The sequence below is a fragment of the Colius striatus genome, chromosome 1 (assembly GCF_028858725.1).
Source record: "Colius striatus isolate bColStr4 chromosome 1, bColStr4.1.hap1, whole genome shotgun sequence".
Lineage (NCBI taxonomy): Eukaryota > Metazoa > Chordata > Aves > Coliiformes > Coliidae > Colius > Colius striatus.
In genome coordinates this window covers 62,378,903-62,395,084 of record NC_084759.1, presented here as the reverse complement: position 1 = coordinate 62,395,084, position 16,182 = coordinate 62,378,903, and the positions used below count along the sequence as shown (strand labels likewise).

Here is a 16,182-nt window from a genome sequence, read left to right as displayed (position 1 = left end):
TTGCACTAGCAAGCCGATGCCAGGTCATCTGGAGGGGAACTCCTCCCACTCATCTGTGGCTGTCTATGGGGCCCGAAGACCAAGCAACAGAGCTTGCTTTTATTACATGGCTTTGCTCTGTGTGCCCATGCAGACACTGTATTTTCTTGTCCTGCTGTGGACAGAGTTTGATGCCTCGCACTGTACCTGCTACCCTGCTATGGTTTACAGGCTGGTGCTTGGTGCTAGCTTGAAATCCGCCCCAGGTGCCTCCGTGTTGCAGGAGGGACCAAGTGGATGTGGGACCCAGATGCAGGACTCTGCACTTGTCCTTGTTGAACGTCATGAGGTTCCTCTCTGCCCAACTCTCAAGCCAGCTGAGATCCTGCTGAATGGCAGCACAGCCTTCTGGGGAATCAGCCAGTCTTTCCAATTTGGTGTCATCAGTGAACTTGCTGAGGGTACACTCTGTCCCCTCATCCTAGGATGGAGTAGGCTTCCCAGGGAGCCTCTTGTCCCCTCCACTCCACATCCTCCTGGTGTGACCAGTGTCCAAGTTATCCCATCAGGTGCAGTGAGGTGAAACGAGCCCCAGGCCTTGTCCTGATAGCACAGTGCATTGATGAGAATGTGAAATTTTTCTTCTCTTTCTACTTCTCCATATATCACTTAACAAACCCCATAACCTCTCTGGGAGCATTTTAATCTACTGCTGTAGTCGTTACTGATGCTTTACTGACCTTATACAGATCTGGAGCCTGTATCCCCAGCATAAAAGGTGGTCTGGATAGCTCATCCTTTTCTTGAACTTGCACAGTACAAAAATGTGCTTGGTTTAGAATGTGCTCTGCTGGGATAGGGATGTTGAATGCAATCTTCTCTTCTCCTACTTGAGCTAGGCTCACCAATGCATAGACCTTAACTAAGCAGGGTGCTCCCAAGGCACAGAGCTCCAAGTGCAGGGGGCTGCCTTGCACCTTCATCTCTCCCGTCTGCAACAAATGCAAGTCATTGAACTAAATGCAACCTGAGAAATCTACTTCTCAGAAAGGAAGGGAATACTTTTTGCAGCTATACTGCGTAAAAAGATATCTCTGATAAATCTTGTCTTGCTTTGTCTTTACAAATGGCATGTAAAAAATTCTGACTGCTGAGCTATTCTTTCTTGCTTTTCTCAGCAAACAGGATGTGAAGGAAATTGTACACATACATTTGTGATTTAATCATTGGGAGTTACTTAACAGTAGCAATATGCTTGCTATTGTTACTCTTTCCCCTTCTTATCCCATGGCCTTTGTATATATAGAACGATTCCGCTTAAAAAAAAAAAATACTGATAATTTCCAAAGCTGAATACAAGGTGCTGGGAAAAGCAAAGACAGCTATCCTTTTTTTTTCTTTTCTTTTCTTTTTGACAATTACACTTGATTTGATCATTGTTTTCCATAGCTCTCTTTTCTAAGTTCATATGAGTTGAAATGCAATTCAAAATGTAAACAACTTTTGAAGAGGTTAGTGTCAAGCTTTTACAAAACAGTAAATTTCAGCATTTGCAACAAATAATCATTGGCAAGCTTCAATCAGTTGCTCAATTCACTGCTCTGCTGTCTTGTGCAGAAAACACTGTAGATTTTTTTCACATTAATAGCTTTAAAGTATGTGCCTTCCCTTTGCTCTCTGCTGCTGAAGCTGGTACATCTGCATGAGTACGTGCAGGCAATCTTGTGCTTGGGTCCATTCAGGCTCCCGCCTGCCTCTGCAAACTGACTCCAGGCTGGAAGGCATGTGGATATGCCCCAGAATTTCATGCACAAAGATTCCCTCACAGATGAAATGGGAGACATAAGCACATTTTTACATCCCACTGAACCTTGAGGGGATAGGCTCTGAACAGTAATACTCATAGGTGAGTATAAAAAGGAGCAAATGAATAAAATCCTCCGAACATCGGCAATGCGGTAGGGCTGACTGCCTCCTTTTCTTTATGAGATTACAGCATTTGAAAGTTGTGCAAAGTCACAAGTCTCTTCAACCTGCCATCAAAAACTCATGTGTAGCAGCCAGACAAGGTGTGCAGCTGTTTCCAGATGTACATCTTCCCTGAAGACCTCCTGCCCTTCTCTCCTAGGCAGGAGAGAAGATGCTGGTTGGGGATTGTTTGGGAAACCTGGGACCGTGTTGAGCTTTCAGGTGCCTTAGGGCAGGGGAAGGCAGAAAGAAAAGATCTGTCTGCACCTGGAAGCATTCTTATATTTGGTTTCCACTGGTCATGTTTCTTAATAGCATCACAAATGTTAATGTTTATATAACAGCTTTCTGTACGTATTCGTTTCACTTGCTCACGCTGCCAATGTTATCCAGTAAATCAGTAATTATTCAATACATTGGTGAAAAAAGAGACTTAATTTATTAAACCAGGAAGAGCTTGAGAATAAATGTTGAACCGTAAAAAAATTACACTTCTTCATTTTCTTTTTTGTGGTTGTTAACTCTGCTGGAATAGTAGAGAGTTGGGATCTAGAAATACTCACTTGAATCAGGTGCTTGGGAACTCTTGATTAAAAAAAGCACTTTGGCTCATCTGCTAGCAGCTCTAATTGAAGACAGGATTTGTCCATGTAAATGTGACACTGAATTATTATTATTATTAATTATAGTAGCTTCCAGCCAGCAAAAAATATGCTTCATAGTGCAATTTTAATATAGAATTTGCGTTGTGCTTTAGTATGAGGTATCCAAATGACTGGAGGCTTTACATTTGTACTGTACTTTTCATTGCTCTGAGGGTTAAAGTAACTCACGAGGAACACACCCTTTTCTTCTTGCCTTCTCTCTCACCCTTGTCTCTTGCATTGCATAACAACTCCTGATTGATTTTGTTTGACTTGCTCACCTTGGCTATCACCTCTCGTGACTCCAAATGACCGGAGGTAGCTGTTTGTTCAAAAGAAACCCAAGCAGTTACTACTGTTCCTCTTATGCTTTGCCTCGTTGTCATCATCTATGATTTCAGTAAATTGTTAAGCTTCAGTGATTACAGCAATTAGGATTTTCATTGCTCTTTTTTACAAGATTAGCTGGCTAAAGATAAGTTACAGGTTTCTTTTATTTCTTTGCTTTTGCTTTCATGTGTTTTGGTAACACCTAATCAGAGGTTCTCTGCGGAAAGTACTGTGGTTGTTTGTTATCCTTCATTATAATTAAGCTTTCCTTTGAACGCAATCTGTCACACTGAAGTGATTTTACATGCAAAGGTATTCTGCAGGAGATGAAAACTACATTATATCAGTGTCACCACCGAATAGAAATAACCAGTTTGCAGGCATTGGGAAAAACAAGCTTAAAGAATATAAGTTTAGGTTCCCTTTATTTTGTTTTCCTGTGGTCTCATGAGCTGTTCTGGGAAGTGGAAAACTAAGAGACGTGGTGTCTGGACCACAAGCCTTTTACATGATGCTCTCCAGATATGGGATCAGCTCCAGCTTGCCAAGTGTGTTGCCTCTAACTGTGGCCAAAAGCTGTAGCCTGTGGAGGGAGGTAGAAGGAAAGAGTGGGCATTTTCTGGATTTTCCCTTGGTAGTAATCCTATCTTGCCACCAGCTGTGAGTCCATCTCAGGGACTCCCTGCAGAGCTTGTGAGTGTTTTGCCCTTCTGTGAACTCCTCCAGTCTGGCCTCACACCCAGGAATCTCAAGACAATTCTCAAATGTTTGATTACCTGAGTTTTCGTGTGTCTTGCTGAATGTTGTAGTACATACTGTTGCATTTTCATTTTTTCTTTGCCTGATTTGTTGTAGCAGCTTTAAGTATTGTTTGCTTTTCATCTTCACATCTGTGAATCATTCTTCTGATTTGACATAGTTCCTGGTAGTGTTCTGAAATGATGGTTTCACATACAACGCTCAGTAAGCAGTGTTCTTGGATGATACTGCTCAGCTTTACGAGCAGACTGTAAGTCATCCTGTGATGCATCTTTATATATCAAGGACATGAAGCTTCGTTATCTTTTGGAACCTTTTGTCCAACAACAGAAATTGAGTTTATTACTTCTGTGACATATTTCAGTGTATCTTTTCTGCTTTTTCTGTCTGCTTTAATTGCCATGGTAGTGCTAGAAGAAAATTACTTAAAAATTATTAGCCTCAAAGGAAGTAACATCAACAGACACAGCTAGCAATACCTGGCAGCATTTCTCAGCTTGGCCTATTTAAATGAAAGATTCAAAAGATTCATGCTGTTCCAGTGAGGAATGAACAGATGAAGGTGAAGCAGATGTGAAATGGCTTTTGTCTTTTCCAGCATGTTAAATCCATGCATGCCATGTTCTTCATAGATCATAAAGTTCGTGATCCTCGGTTGAGTCTACCTTTTGAACTCTTTTTCTATGCAGCTATTGGAAAAATGTTACCCACTCAGAGTCATGACTCAAAACTGCCCTGGCTGGTCCCCTTCTTGTTGTTCCGGTGTGGAAAGTTTACACTGAAAGCTGTTTGTCTCTGTTGATGTTTGACTTTTCAGTTATTGTTGTGTACATTTCTCCTCACTGACTTCAGAAACTGAAGCATATGCTGTATTTCTGATGTATTAAAAAAATATACCTTTTTTTGCCTTTCTTTTCTTTTTTTTTTTTTTTTTTTTTTTTAAAGGCATGTTAGCAGTGCGGGTTCAGGACAGGATAGTTCCATGAGTTACCAGGTTTCAGGTCATGAATTTTGCCCAAAGTGTAAAAGTAATTGCTTAGTTTTAAATTGCATTCCTTTCTAAAGCTAATCCTCAAATTATACCTGCTTCTCCATGATATGTGGCAGAGGGGAAGGAGGTTTGAGAGAGCTCAAACCCCTCCGATCCAAAGGACAAAACCCCACCATCTTCCCTTTTCCCTTTGCTGCTGTTCTCCAGGCAAATAACCTGCACTGGTCCTTCAAGTAGTCCCAGCAATAGGCTGTTGTGAGAGGTATCTTCTACATCTGCTCTCACAACTCTTACATACTATAACCATTCACTCCCGCTTTACTTTTTCAGGATTAGTCAGTTGTTGGGGTGCACACCATTACTTTAAAAAAAAAAAAAAAACCTTACAATAGTTACCAAAGCCTTTGGTTTGGAAAACACATGGAAGTCTTAGGTTTGTGATAACTGCCACTGCAATTCTTTCATGCTTACTTGACAAGTCTACAACTAATTTTGAATAGCTAATAAACAAAAGGTGCAAGATGAAGACCTTCAATTTGTATTACTCAAAAAGTTAATACCATCATAGTAGAGTATTAAAGCAGTGCTATTTTACATTACCTTTGTTGATAAATTACTTGTGCTTGACTCACAGGAACATAAATTGCTTCTGGTTATTTTCTTTCAGTTGTTGAATATTAGGACCATTATTTAATTCTGCCATGTTAACTGCAATGGCTCAACTGTCTGCTGTCTTCTGCTGGTTCTAAAGCTTGGTGATGCTGCAGTGAATGTGGGAAGAGAAAAATGTGAAACCAAAACCTAGAGGGACTAAGAATTGCAATTTAATATGTGTGTTACAGAAGAGCAACAGCTGAGGAGGTTTTTTTTTCTGTACCACATTCTTCTACCCAAAACAAATTAATTCAGGCAATGAAAAACTTTGCACTTCCTCATATAGAGTAGAAAAACAAACTTAATGAGGGTGAAATATGGTTCGAGAGGTTAGGTTGCTGGAGAGATTAATAGTATTGGAGAGGAAATGTGTGTGGAAGTGACATCCTGATTAGTAAAGCTGAAGGTCAGTCCTCATGGGAGACGTAACTATACTAAGGATGTTGCCGCAAGCTGGGAAGCTGGGTGTTGCAGTTCTCTCTGCCCTACAAGGAATTGCGTGGACATACTAGAAGTCTCTCCAGAGTGTTAACGTTGAGTTGTGGTATTACAGCTCCTAGATGAACTGCTCAGGTCATAGTGTTTGTCTGGTGAAAACATTGGTTCCTGCTAGCGTGGGCAAGTGGTGCAGGTAGAAGCAAAGGCATCTACCTTTACGCTAAGGATTTGGTAAAGGGTTTTTGGTGGATTTCAGTGGCAGATGACATGAACTGAATATTGGTGCTAGCAAATCATTACTTGAAGAGAAATATAGTAGTGCAGCATTTTAGAATCGTAGAATTACTAGGCTGGAAAAGACTTTTGATATCATCAAGTCCAGCCACAAACCTAACACTGCCAAGTCCTGCTAAACCATGTCTTTGAGCACCTCATCTACAGGTATTTAAACTCCTCCAGAGATGATGACTCCACCACTGCCCTGAGCAGCCCGTTCCAATGCTTAATAACCATTTCAGTGAAAAAAAAATCCTAGTATCCAATCTAAAGATCTGGTGACACTTGAGCCCATTTCCTCATGACCTATTGCTTGTTACTTGTGATAAGAGACTGACCCCCACCTTGCCAAAACCTCCTTCAGGTAGTTGTAGAGAATGATAAGGTCTTGCCTCAGCCTCCTTTTCTCCAAACTAAACACCCCTAGCTTCCTCAGTCACTTCTCATTAGACTTGTTCCTACTCACCAGCTTCATTGCCCATCTTTGGACACGCTCCAGCACCTCAGTGTTCGTTTTGTTGTGAGGGGCCCAGAACTGGACACAGTATTCAAGGTGCAGCCTCACTAATGCTGAATTACGGGAGGACAATCACTGCCCTAGTCCTGCTGGCCACACTATTTGTGATACAGGCCAGGACGCTATTCACCTGAAATGCCAGGAAATCCAAAGATGAACCTCAGAAAGTTTTGCATATCTAAACTTTAAATATGTTCCTTAAGCAATGGAGGAAAAAATTTTTTATTATTCTTAAATTGGAAGTGGGATTGTATGAAATTAATTAGTTCAAACACATATTGAAAATGTATTGAGTTGGAAAAGTTTGGATAGAGTACATTTACTGTACTGGAGTATACATGCTGTCAACTACCCAGGATGCAGAATTTAAGAGTAACCCATAGCACGCTGTATGTCATGCAACACAAATTTATTGGGGCGCTTGTGAGCATCTCCTGTGTGGTACTGCATCTTTGTTGTTTTATTTCTCCTATCTGCATAGGATTCAAAAAATAGTAGTGGGAGAGGATGAGGTGGCTGTTGTAAAAAGTATTAAAATTTGCCCACAGAAAAGTAATTTCATGTTTTACACAAAGCATGACTTCATTTTGTAATGTTTGTAACCATTAGGAAGAAAGTACAATAGTGTTTTGAAATATTAGTTAAAACAGGAAAGTACAATAGTTAAATATTGCTCTCCCTTTCTACAAATTCTGTCTGAGGCTGATTTTTAACTATGTTTGTATGTCCGATAAAACATTGTGTGGAAAGGTGCTGCTTACCTGTTTATTCCAGTTATATTCATTTCCTTATGGCGAGATGGAATGTGAACTTTCTCTATCTGCAGAGACCAAAGCATTTTTTGGACATGTTTATACTAGAATAAGTTTATATTGAAGTATATGAAACAGCTAGAGTTACCTTTTTGTTTGCCATGTTTAGAATCCCACCACATAGGCTTACTCAGGATATTGTGGTGAAGGCTGAAGGATGAAACTTACAGGGACACTCTGAATTTACTTGGTTTTCATTTCAGTGGTTTCAAGGTGGTCTTCTATACTGTTAATAAAAACAGAGCAGTGCTGGGTGTGTGTGAAAATTCCACCTGTATTGTGAATTTTTATTATAGAATCATAGAGTGGTAGGGGTTGGAAGGGACCTCTAGAGATCATCTAGTCCATCCCCCTGCTAAAGCATATTCACCTAGATCGGGTCACACAGGAACGCATCCAGGTGGGTTTGAAAAGCTCCAGAGAAGGAGACTCCACACCCTTACTGAGCAGCCTGTGCCAGGGCTCACTTACCCTCACAGAAAAGATTTTCCTTGTGTTTCAGTGAACTTTTTGTGTTGCAGCTTATATCCATTACCCCTGGTCCTGTCACTACGAAACAATTTATACTTTATTTCATATTGCCATAGGAGACCAGCTTAACAGGGAAAGTGTTTTATTGCTTAAGGGATGAACAACTGTAGCAACCGTAACCCAAGTGGTTTTAATTTCAATTAAAAAAGATGCAAAAGGTCAGGAAGTTCTTTAAAAGGTTGCTGCAGAAATCAGTGCAGGGCACTGCCAGTCCACACATGTTTTGCAGCAAAACTTCTGTTCTAGTTTTCTGTATCTTGCGTGTGAAGGCCATTGCATAGCATCTCTGTACCACTAAAATGAAATCACCGCTACCTATGTGAGAATGGACAGGACACACTGTGATTACTTACCACTTCCCACCCCCACGTAACCTGACAAGGCACGTGGCCTCCCGCCAGCGCTGGTGACGCAGTGATATTTCACGGTGGCCTGAGTAGGTTGCCAAGCAGCAGCTGCTTTTGCCAAGCACCTTGTTTGGAGTCGTGACTGCTCAGCACGTCTATTTGTGGCATGGAGCGAAAACATTCAGCGGGGCTGGCCAGTCACTGAGCCTTCTGTGTAAGAGTCCCCGTCTGCCTCTCACAGCCACCAATGTGGGCAGTTAGATTTTTGGTAGCGTTCCAGAGAAAGCAGTGTGTGAGCAGGGCGGCAGTCATCCCTCAGTGATGATAAAGCAGTGTGGCTATTTTTGCTGTTGTTTTCTGAAGACCTTCTCGGCAGCCCCAGTGGGACGCTTCCCCTTCCCTCTTGCGCAGTTTTCTTTAGCACCATCCCCACCATCAGCTTTGCCTTATGATAAGATCCTCAAGTGTGCCAGGAGGACCCTCTTCCTAAGTACGTTTTCCAGTTAAATACTCAACCTCTCACTTTCCTTCTTATCACTGCTTCCTTAACTTCAGGCTGGTAAGTTTTGTCCCAGAACCCAGAGAATGCCCTTGGGAAGCTACCGGTACAAATCGACAACCCTACATGCTTCTTGCTCCCTATGGACGGCTTCACCTCGGAGTAACATAGAATTCCCTAATGAAAATGCCATGTATTTTTAACAGCATATTTCAGATCTTGGCAGCATGCCTCCAGTAAAATGACAGAAAACAGAAAGGTGGCCAGCTGCTCTGCATTTGTGGATTACAAAACCTTCACAGGAGAAACAGCGCTTTGCTTCAGTAGCAGAAAGGCCCTTTTTACACTCCTGGCAAACTCCTTTCTTGCTTAATGGAAGACAAATTGGGAGTAATTCCAATAGCAGCAATAACAATAGGCCTTGAGAACCAGGCAGCTTCAACTTACTGCACATATGGAGGCCTATTACACTGTAGGACTGCTTCCTGCAAAAAAAAAAGTAGGAAGATTTAAACAGACTTTTTGGATGGACATCTTATTGCATGGACTTGCTGTACTACTTGCCTTGCTACAGCCATGCAGAAGACTGCACAGTAGCAATCTGAAGAAGCAAGCAAATATTTTCCTGTTGACCACAGAAGATGCAAAACAGCAGAAGTGGCTTCCAGCCACCTGGATTTCAGCCTGTGAATTTCAGGTTTCTGCAAGGTCTGAAGTTGTCTACCAGGAGAAAGAAACTTTCCAAGGCTCTCTGATTTGCAGCAGCAACCTCCCAGGAGAATTTCTTGCAATTTGGCACAAAATAGAAGAAAAAAAATGAGATGATCACTGATAAGGGGGAGTGACAGACTGATTTGCTATTTCTTATCTAAGTGCGTTGGTGCACCTGCACTAATCCTGGATGAATCAGCATGGTTAGTTCATTTCAGCCAGTCTGCTTGGAGTGTTTAATACCCACAGAAGCTCAGCATTGACCTGTGCAGGAAATGTTAGGAAGCAGGATGGAGAGGAATAGCTGGCATCACTATGCCTGCATCTCCGTTGGCAAACAGCACTTATTTTCATCATTGGTGCTCCAGCAGACACAGAAACCTTTTCTTCCACCACTGTTTCCTGCAGTGGTGCTCTGGCAAGGTCTTCGTGGCCTAAGGCTACAACCTGAGCGTTGCTTGATCTGGAGCTTGCTCCATGACAGATAAAAATAGGGCTTGAGTCCCAGCCAAGCCATGTCAGTGGTGAGGGTGCAGCCTCCTTAGCTTGTTACAGCTTGTCTCCTAGTAGCTCTGGTACAGAATGGATAATCACACCTACAGACAGGTAAATAAGCAGGATCATGCTGCCTGAGTCCCATGTTCTGTGATGTTCCATGGTGCTGTGGAATAGCTTGCCCGGGGCTTGCTTCCTGCCAAGGGGAGGTGAGGGAAAGATGCCTAACCAAACCCAGCCCACAAATTTGGCAGCACTGGAAGTGTAGTGCTGCATTGGCCAGGCTGTGAGAGGATAGCTACGTGCGAGCCCAGGCCTGCACGAAGAGTGCTGGGTGTGCTGCTGTACAATGAGCAAGCTATTTCAACTAGTGGTGAGAGATAAGGCCCAACACAGTCATAAACCAGCTCTCTGCAGTAGGTCCTAGGAAGGTGAAGGCATATTAAGAAGCAGTAGCCTTGACTGAACTTTCTGTCATATCCTTTGTCATCTTCCAGTCCTAATGTCTCTACTTGTTCCCTCTTCCTGCCCTCCTCTGCTTTCTCATGCCCCCTCGCAGACTAGCAGATTCCACAGCTACCAAGATGCCGTGTGCCATAAGCACAGAGTGTGTGCAGTGCTGCAGTTCAGTGGATTGGGAATACAGCTGAATCAATTCAATGTAAGAGACAGTTACTTGGGGTGGCTTCCCAAAAGCCTGCTTTGTATGCAATTACAAGTTACTGGAAGCTGAGTATTCCATGTCTGCTGCAAGCACTGCACTTCAACCAGGGAGAGTTTGCAGGAGTGTAATTACTAGCTTCGGATCTGCAGCTCATCGACCCTCCCTTCCCTAGTAAGCGGTGCACAACACATTTTTTAAATAGACTATAACTATGAAATAATTGCAACATTAGGAGCGCATTCTGTGGTGAAAGAAAGATTAATTTTCTTTTTTCTTTCTTCCTAGTCTTGCTCTCCCAGTTCCCTAATATCCACAGTAAATTACTTCAGTAAGTGTTCTTACGTTAGATAATTGTTCTAAACGCAGCATATCACTGGAAATCAAGATCTGTTTTTCCTCCTTCACATATTGCCCAATATAGCATACCTGGCAGTTTGGTTAGTGGACTGTGAAGAACAACAGAAATCAAACTATCCATCTGTACCTACCCCTTCTCTGAAGTACTGACAAGAAGAAAGATGCCTATAGGTAAATTAAGCACATATGACTTAGAAGACAGAAGTGGAGCCTTAAAGGACATTTTTACAATATAATTAATATACCACAGCATTAAAGCATTATTTACCTAATGACAGAAGTCTTCTCTTCGTGCTTTCCACTGCTGGTTTGCCCACAGTAAAATATTGTTGGAATCCGCCTCCAGCCTCCCTTAACAGAAAGTAGCTGCGGACAAGTTTGGTGGTGAACACAAGGGTTACTTGCACCATATCTCTCCTGAAGCTGCTTCTATCAGCAGCTGGCAGCAAAGTCCATTTCCAGCATCCGATTTTGCATGACAGCCTGGCAGGAGAATGTGCTCCTCTGCTCTCAGGCAGCCTCAGTAACTCACAGCATGACAGACTCACCCCCTGTCGCTGAGCTTTTAACTTGAAGTTCTAGCAGGGCTCTGAGGAGCTCTGGCTACATGACACGGAGCTGTAAGAGTAAATCACTGGGAACAAGGGGAAGTCCAGCATATTGTTTTGCAGACTTTGCCTACAGCTTCTTTGAAGTGTAAGCATTGAATATACACACTCAGGAAAGCGATTAGCGAGAGATGGACCTCCAGCACAGAGCTCGCCCTTACCCCATCCCAGAGGATGAAGAGGTTGCACACAAGGTCGTTCCTGATGCTTACAACTCCGCAGGAAATGAAGGCGAGAAACCGGTGTCAAAGTTACAACGTAGGCACAGTGACATAAAACTCTACAAAGAGTTTTGTGACTTTTATGCAAGATTGTAAGTTCATTCTATTCAGCTTTGGGGTGTAACTACAGTGACATCATTGGTGTTCTGTACATATGTATTTTATTTCCTGAGCTCTGGGCAGGCTGTGCAAGCCATTCTGTGATGCAACCTTTGCCACTGTTCTGCTTGATAAATTGCCAGTTGTAATCACCAACTAAAATTTAAGCTGTTGCTTTAAACTTCATCAGAAGTTTTTTGTTGACAGTTAAAACAGGGTTTGAATTTGTGAAGCAGTCTCTCTGACTTTAAGTTGTGTAGTATTTTAGGCAAAGGGATAAACTGCTTCAGTAATACAGAAGCATTACATCACGGTTTCTACATATATGATGTGTTTCAAAGTGAAATCTGTCTGCATACTGAGGAGGAAAATTCTATGTTTTCATTTGTCTTTTAACTTTGTTTCCTATTTTTGCTTGCATTATACTTTATGTCTGGTATCACTTAACATCCTTAGTGCTCAAGAACTCTTGATGTGATGTCGAAAGATCCTAGTTTTTGTTGTGATTATTCTTCGTTTAAATTGATGAGAGTGAAGTGACGGAGATTTTCCAAAGCATACATAATCCATGGAGGCCATCAGTGAGCTTTATAGTTAACCACAGTTTATATGTATAATCACTGTGACTTGTCTCTTACATATGAGAGAGAACATTCTCCATCAGCCCACTTGCTGTTTCACTGAGAAGGCAGTGGGTTTTTAATAGCACTTACTGTTTTCCTCTTCTACAAAGATCTCTGGAGAGAGAAGGAAAAAAAAATCCAGCTAATAATAACTGGTCAGATGTGAGCTTGCATAGGGCTCTTCTGTGAGACCATGTAGGAAATAGATAAAGCACATTCCTTTTTGAACCACGTGCTAGGTGTTTGTTTGCTCCCTCAGATGCTATGTAAGGAATGGATTCAATTCCTGTTGAACCCGGTAGGATCCAAGAGGCCTTAACCCCTTGGGGGAAAGGCTTGGCATTTTGCAGAGGACTGAGGTCTCTGCAGTTACAGATGCAGCATCATAATTGTTTCAAAATGTGTGCACATAGGTTGAATATAATGGCAGATCTTTAATAAGCTTATAGATAGTTTTTTGAGTCAGTGGTTTTGTCAGCTGTGATCAGATTGTAGTGAAACTAGACCATTGTCCTGTATTTGCTTTCTCCTGCCAAATGGTGTTAGGGCAGAGGGGTGATCGTGAAAGGCATAGTTTTGAAAGTCTAGATAAGAGTAAGAAAATGTTTCCAAAGGAAAAATCAAGTGAGCCTTTTTCTGACCTTAATCAACTGAAACTCCACTGCACAGTCTTCTGCAGATGTGGACATACAAAGTAGCAAATTCCTTTAATATTTTGCATCGACTATAGTGTCATTTTAAGGTCACGTGCCATTGAGAAGCAACCAGGATTGCTATTTGAGTATTTTTTTGCATCCCTGGCATGTATCTGCTGGCTTATGTTGGCCTACATATGGGTCGCAGTGGGGCAGCCATAGCATTCCCACCCTCCCCCTTGGCCCTGGACCAACACCAGAATGCTGTGAGCTCAGATCCCTGAGATGAACTCTAACAATCCAACAAAAAATCCCCTGACTTCAAATTGTAAACAGACTTCAAGCTATGCAAAGCTTATACAAGGAATAATTGTTTACCTGATCTGGTTTTCAGTGTTAGATTAGATACTCTACACTCTTTCACATTGCTTATTTAGAGCTTTTGAATCAATGCTGTTACATATATTTTAGAATTAGGAATTGTTTTGGAATTACCATTTATGTTTTCCTGTGTGATGCCAGTCCTCAATTATTGTTAAGGTTTTCCTCTGTTTCTGTGATTCCAATCTATTTCATCATTGCTGCAGTACTTCAAATCATCTTTATTTCTCATAGTATAAAGCCTATAAATGTATCTGTAGTAATGACATGTCTGTTTGGGTTTTTTTTTTCAATTAATAGTTGTTAGAGTGTGTTGCAAGGTTTTTTGTTTCTCAAGAGTTTGGGAGTAGGGGGAAATGGCAGATTTATTTCTGCCACAAGTCATTAAGTCCATTGAAAATCTTGTATCGGGCAGCCAGGCATTAGGTTGGATTAGATGCAGTTGGCTTTGGAGGGAGGGGAAAGAGACCCACAACCAAATGTATTGCCCATTTGGACTAATTTTCTTTCTGTTTCTTTGTCTTTTTTATGACAGCAACATGGCGAATGCCCTTGCAAATGCCATCTGTGAGCGCTGCAGGGGTGGCTTTGCCCCTGCTGAGAAAATTGTCAATAGCAATGGGGAGCTGTACCATGAGCAGTGCTTCGTCTGTGCCCAGTGCTTTCAACAGTTTCCCGAAGGGCTCTTCTACGAGGTAAGCGGGGCGAGAGCCTCTTCCCCCCCCCAGCCTATGCTTTGTGCCTTCCCATACCAGAAGTAGCTACAGTCGGATTGATAGCTTAGAAAGTCACATGGCAAGAACTAGACTCCAAAAGGATATGCTTATTAGAGGAGGGTAAAAAATGGAAGCATTTCAGTGCTAATTTGGAGGCCATCAGTGTATATAACCTTATTTAAACTTGTAGCTTAATGTTATAGAGATGAGAAAAAAAATTGCTAGAAATTTCTCAGTGCAGATATTTTTTTCCCTGAAATCGGTGAATCTATCATACCAGAAATAACAGAGGAAGCATACTTCTTAGAGGAGAACAGTCATGTAGAGGGAAACACCAGCATCCTGTAGTCTACAGGAGGTGTATTGACTGAATCCAGCATAGGATGTGAAAAGTTGCTTGTAGAGAGGACCTGTAAGTCAGCAACCAGACTGAGGACTATGTGGAGTCAGCTCTAGGTTTAACAAACTGAAGCACTTAAAATTCTTACATGCTTTCAAGGGTTAAAACTCAGACCCGGATAGATTGCCCTCAGTTCAGATTAATATTTTTATTTTGATGTCATTTTATTTTGCCTTCACCTATTGTGGTGATTCAGGATGCAGCTCATCTATCTGAAACACAGATAGATGGCTTTAGTGAAAGCTTTAGACTGCTTCATAAAGTATTAAATGGTTGGTATAAGGAAGGGTAGGTGATATGAGACAGGCAGTTACTGTCTGAGAAGTAAAATCTCACCCAAGTAGCTTGTAGTCCCAACTTATGGTAGCAGTTACAGGATTTGTGTCATACTGTGATCAGAAAAGGAAGGTGAGCAGTGTGTTGTAAGCACAACGCTGTGCTCTCAGTACAGTGTGCCATCCTTACGGGACAAGCACAACTTATCTTCCACAGTAGTATTTTGAATTTTGCAGAGCCACATTATGTGGTGATGAGGAGAGGCTGAGGGAGGAGTGTGGATTGGAAAAGAGACTGACAGAGGGGATTCCTGGGGTTTGCTTTCTTTCATCTTGTTTGAGGATCAAAAGACTTTTCAGTACTGTAGACACAGTGTTGCACAAATTGTGGTAAATGAGCTGCTAGTGTTCTGTAAGACATCAAAAGGTGAGCTGCAAGGCAGTAGCAATTAAATAAAAACAAAACAAAACACCTCCTAGATACTTACATGTTGGATTACAATTGTTAGTATATACTGTGCTGCTGCCTGCTTGCAGGCATGGTAAGGACTACAGTCTGACCTGAGGCAAGTGTAAAGTAAAATGAATGTTTTAAAGCTGAAATATTTGTAATTGTGTTGATAAAATTGTCTTAATAAAATGTATTTTCTCTAAATAATGGATACCTTATTCATTCTTTTTCTGACTCAAAAACCAATTACACATTCCAGTGACCTCTTTCAGAAAGTTGAATGGTCCTTTTTTAGAGATGAAAGTTTGAGAAATCCTGCTCCAGGCAGCCTGTGTCTCCTAGAGGATGGACAAGGACCGCAATGGAAAGAGTGGTCTTACTTTTGGAAATGGAAAAAGTCTTACTTTTACACTTATTCCAGGAATATTACAACCACTCTGTTGCTTACAGGTGGCTAGACCTGAATCTCCTTGGCAAAGGCAAATATCCTGGTGGTGGTTAGATATATTTTGCTTCCACTGCTACCATGTTAACAGTCATATTCATTAAGGTTGGTCTCAGAGCACTCTCTTACTGCCAAGTGATGCTCCCTGTTAAAGACAGTAAGTTGGGAGTGTCACTAGGTTGTCCCTATGTACTAAATGTGTTTTGGTTACTAGAGGTTTTTTTCAGACTAGATAGAGACTTTGTTCTTGAGAAATGTTACGCAGAAAGCAGAAAGCTTCAGTTAAGAATGGACACTTTTTGCCACAGCTATTACAGAGGTAAAGTAATGGTGAAGATTAAAACCTGGTGTGCTGC

General features: G+C 41.7%; 1 protein-coding gene across 6 annotated transcripts in view; it reads left to right on the top strand.

Annotated features, from left to right (window-relative positions):
• LIMS1 (LIM zinc finger domain containing 1) overlaps positions 1 to 16,182 on the top strand; it is a 77,772-nt gene that overhangs the window by 43,532 nt on the left and 18,058 nt on the right. For 4 of the 6 annotated variants that reach the window (XM_061997282.1, XM_061997289.1, XM_061997297.1 and 1 more), the window contains exon 2: positions 14,075 to 14,234. In XM_061997282.1, the coding sequence (XP_061853266.1) occupies positions 14,075 to 14,234 (160 nt within the window). Of the gene's footprint in view, positions 1 to 11,661; positions 11,894 to 14,074; positions 14,235 to 16,182 lie in introns of those variants that run through there. The other 2 variants (XM_061997303.1, XM_010198896.2) reach the window with 2 other exon arrangements.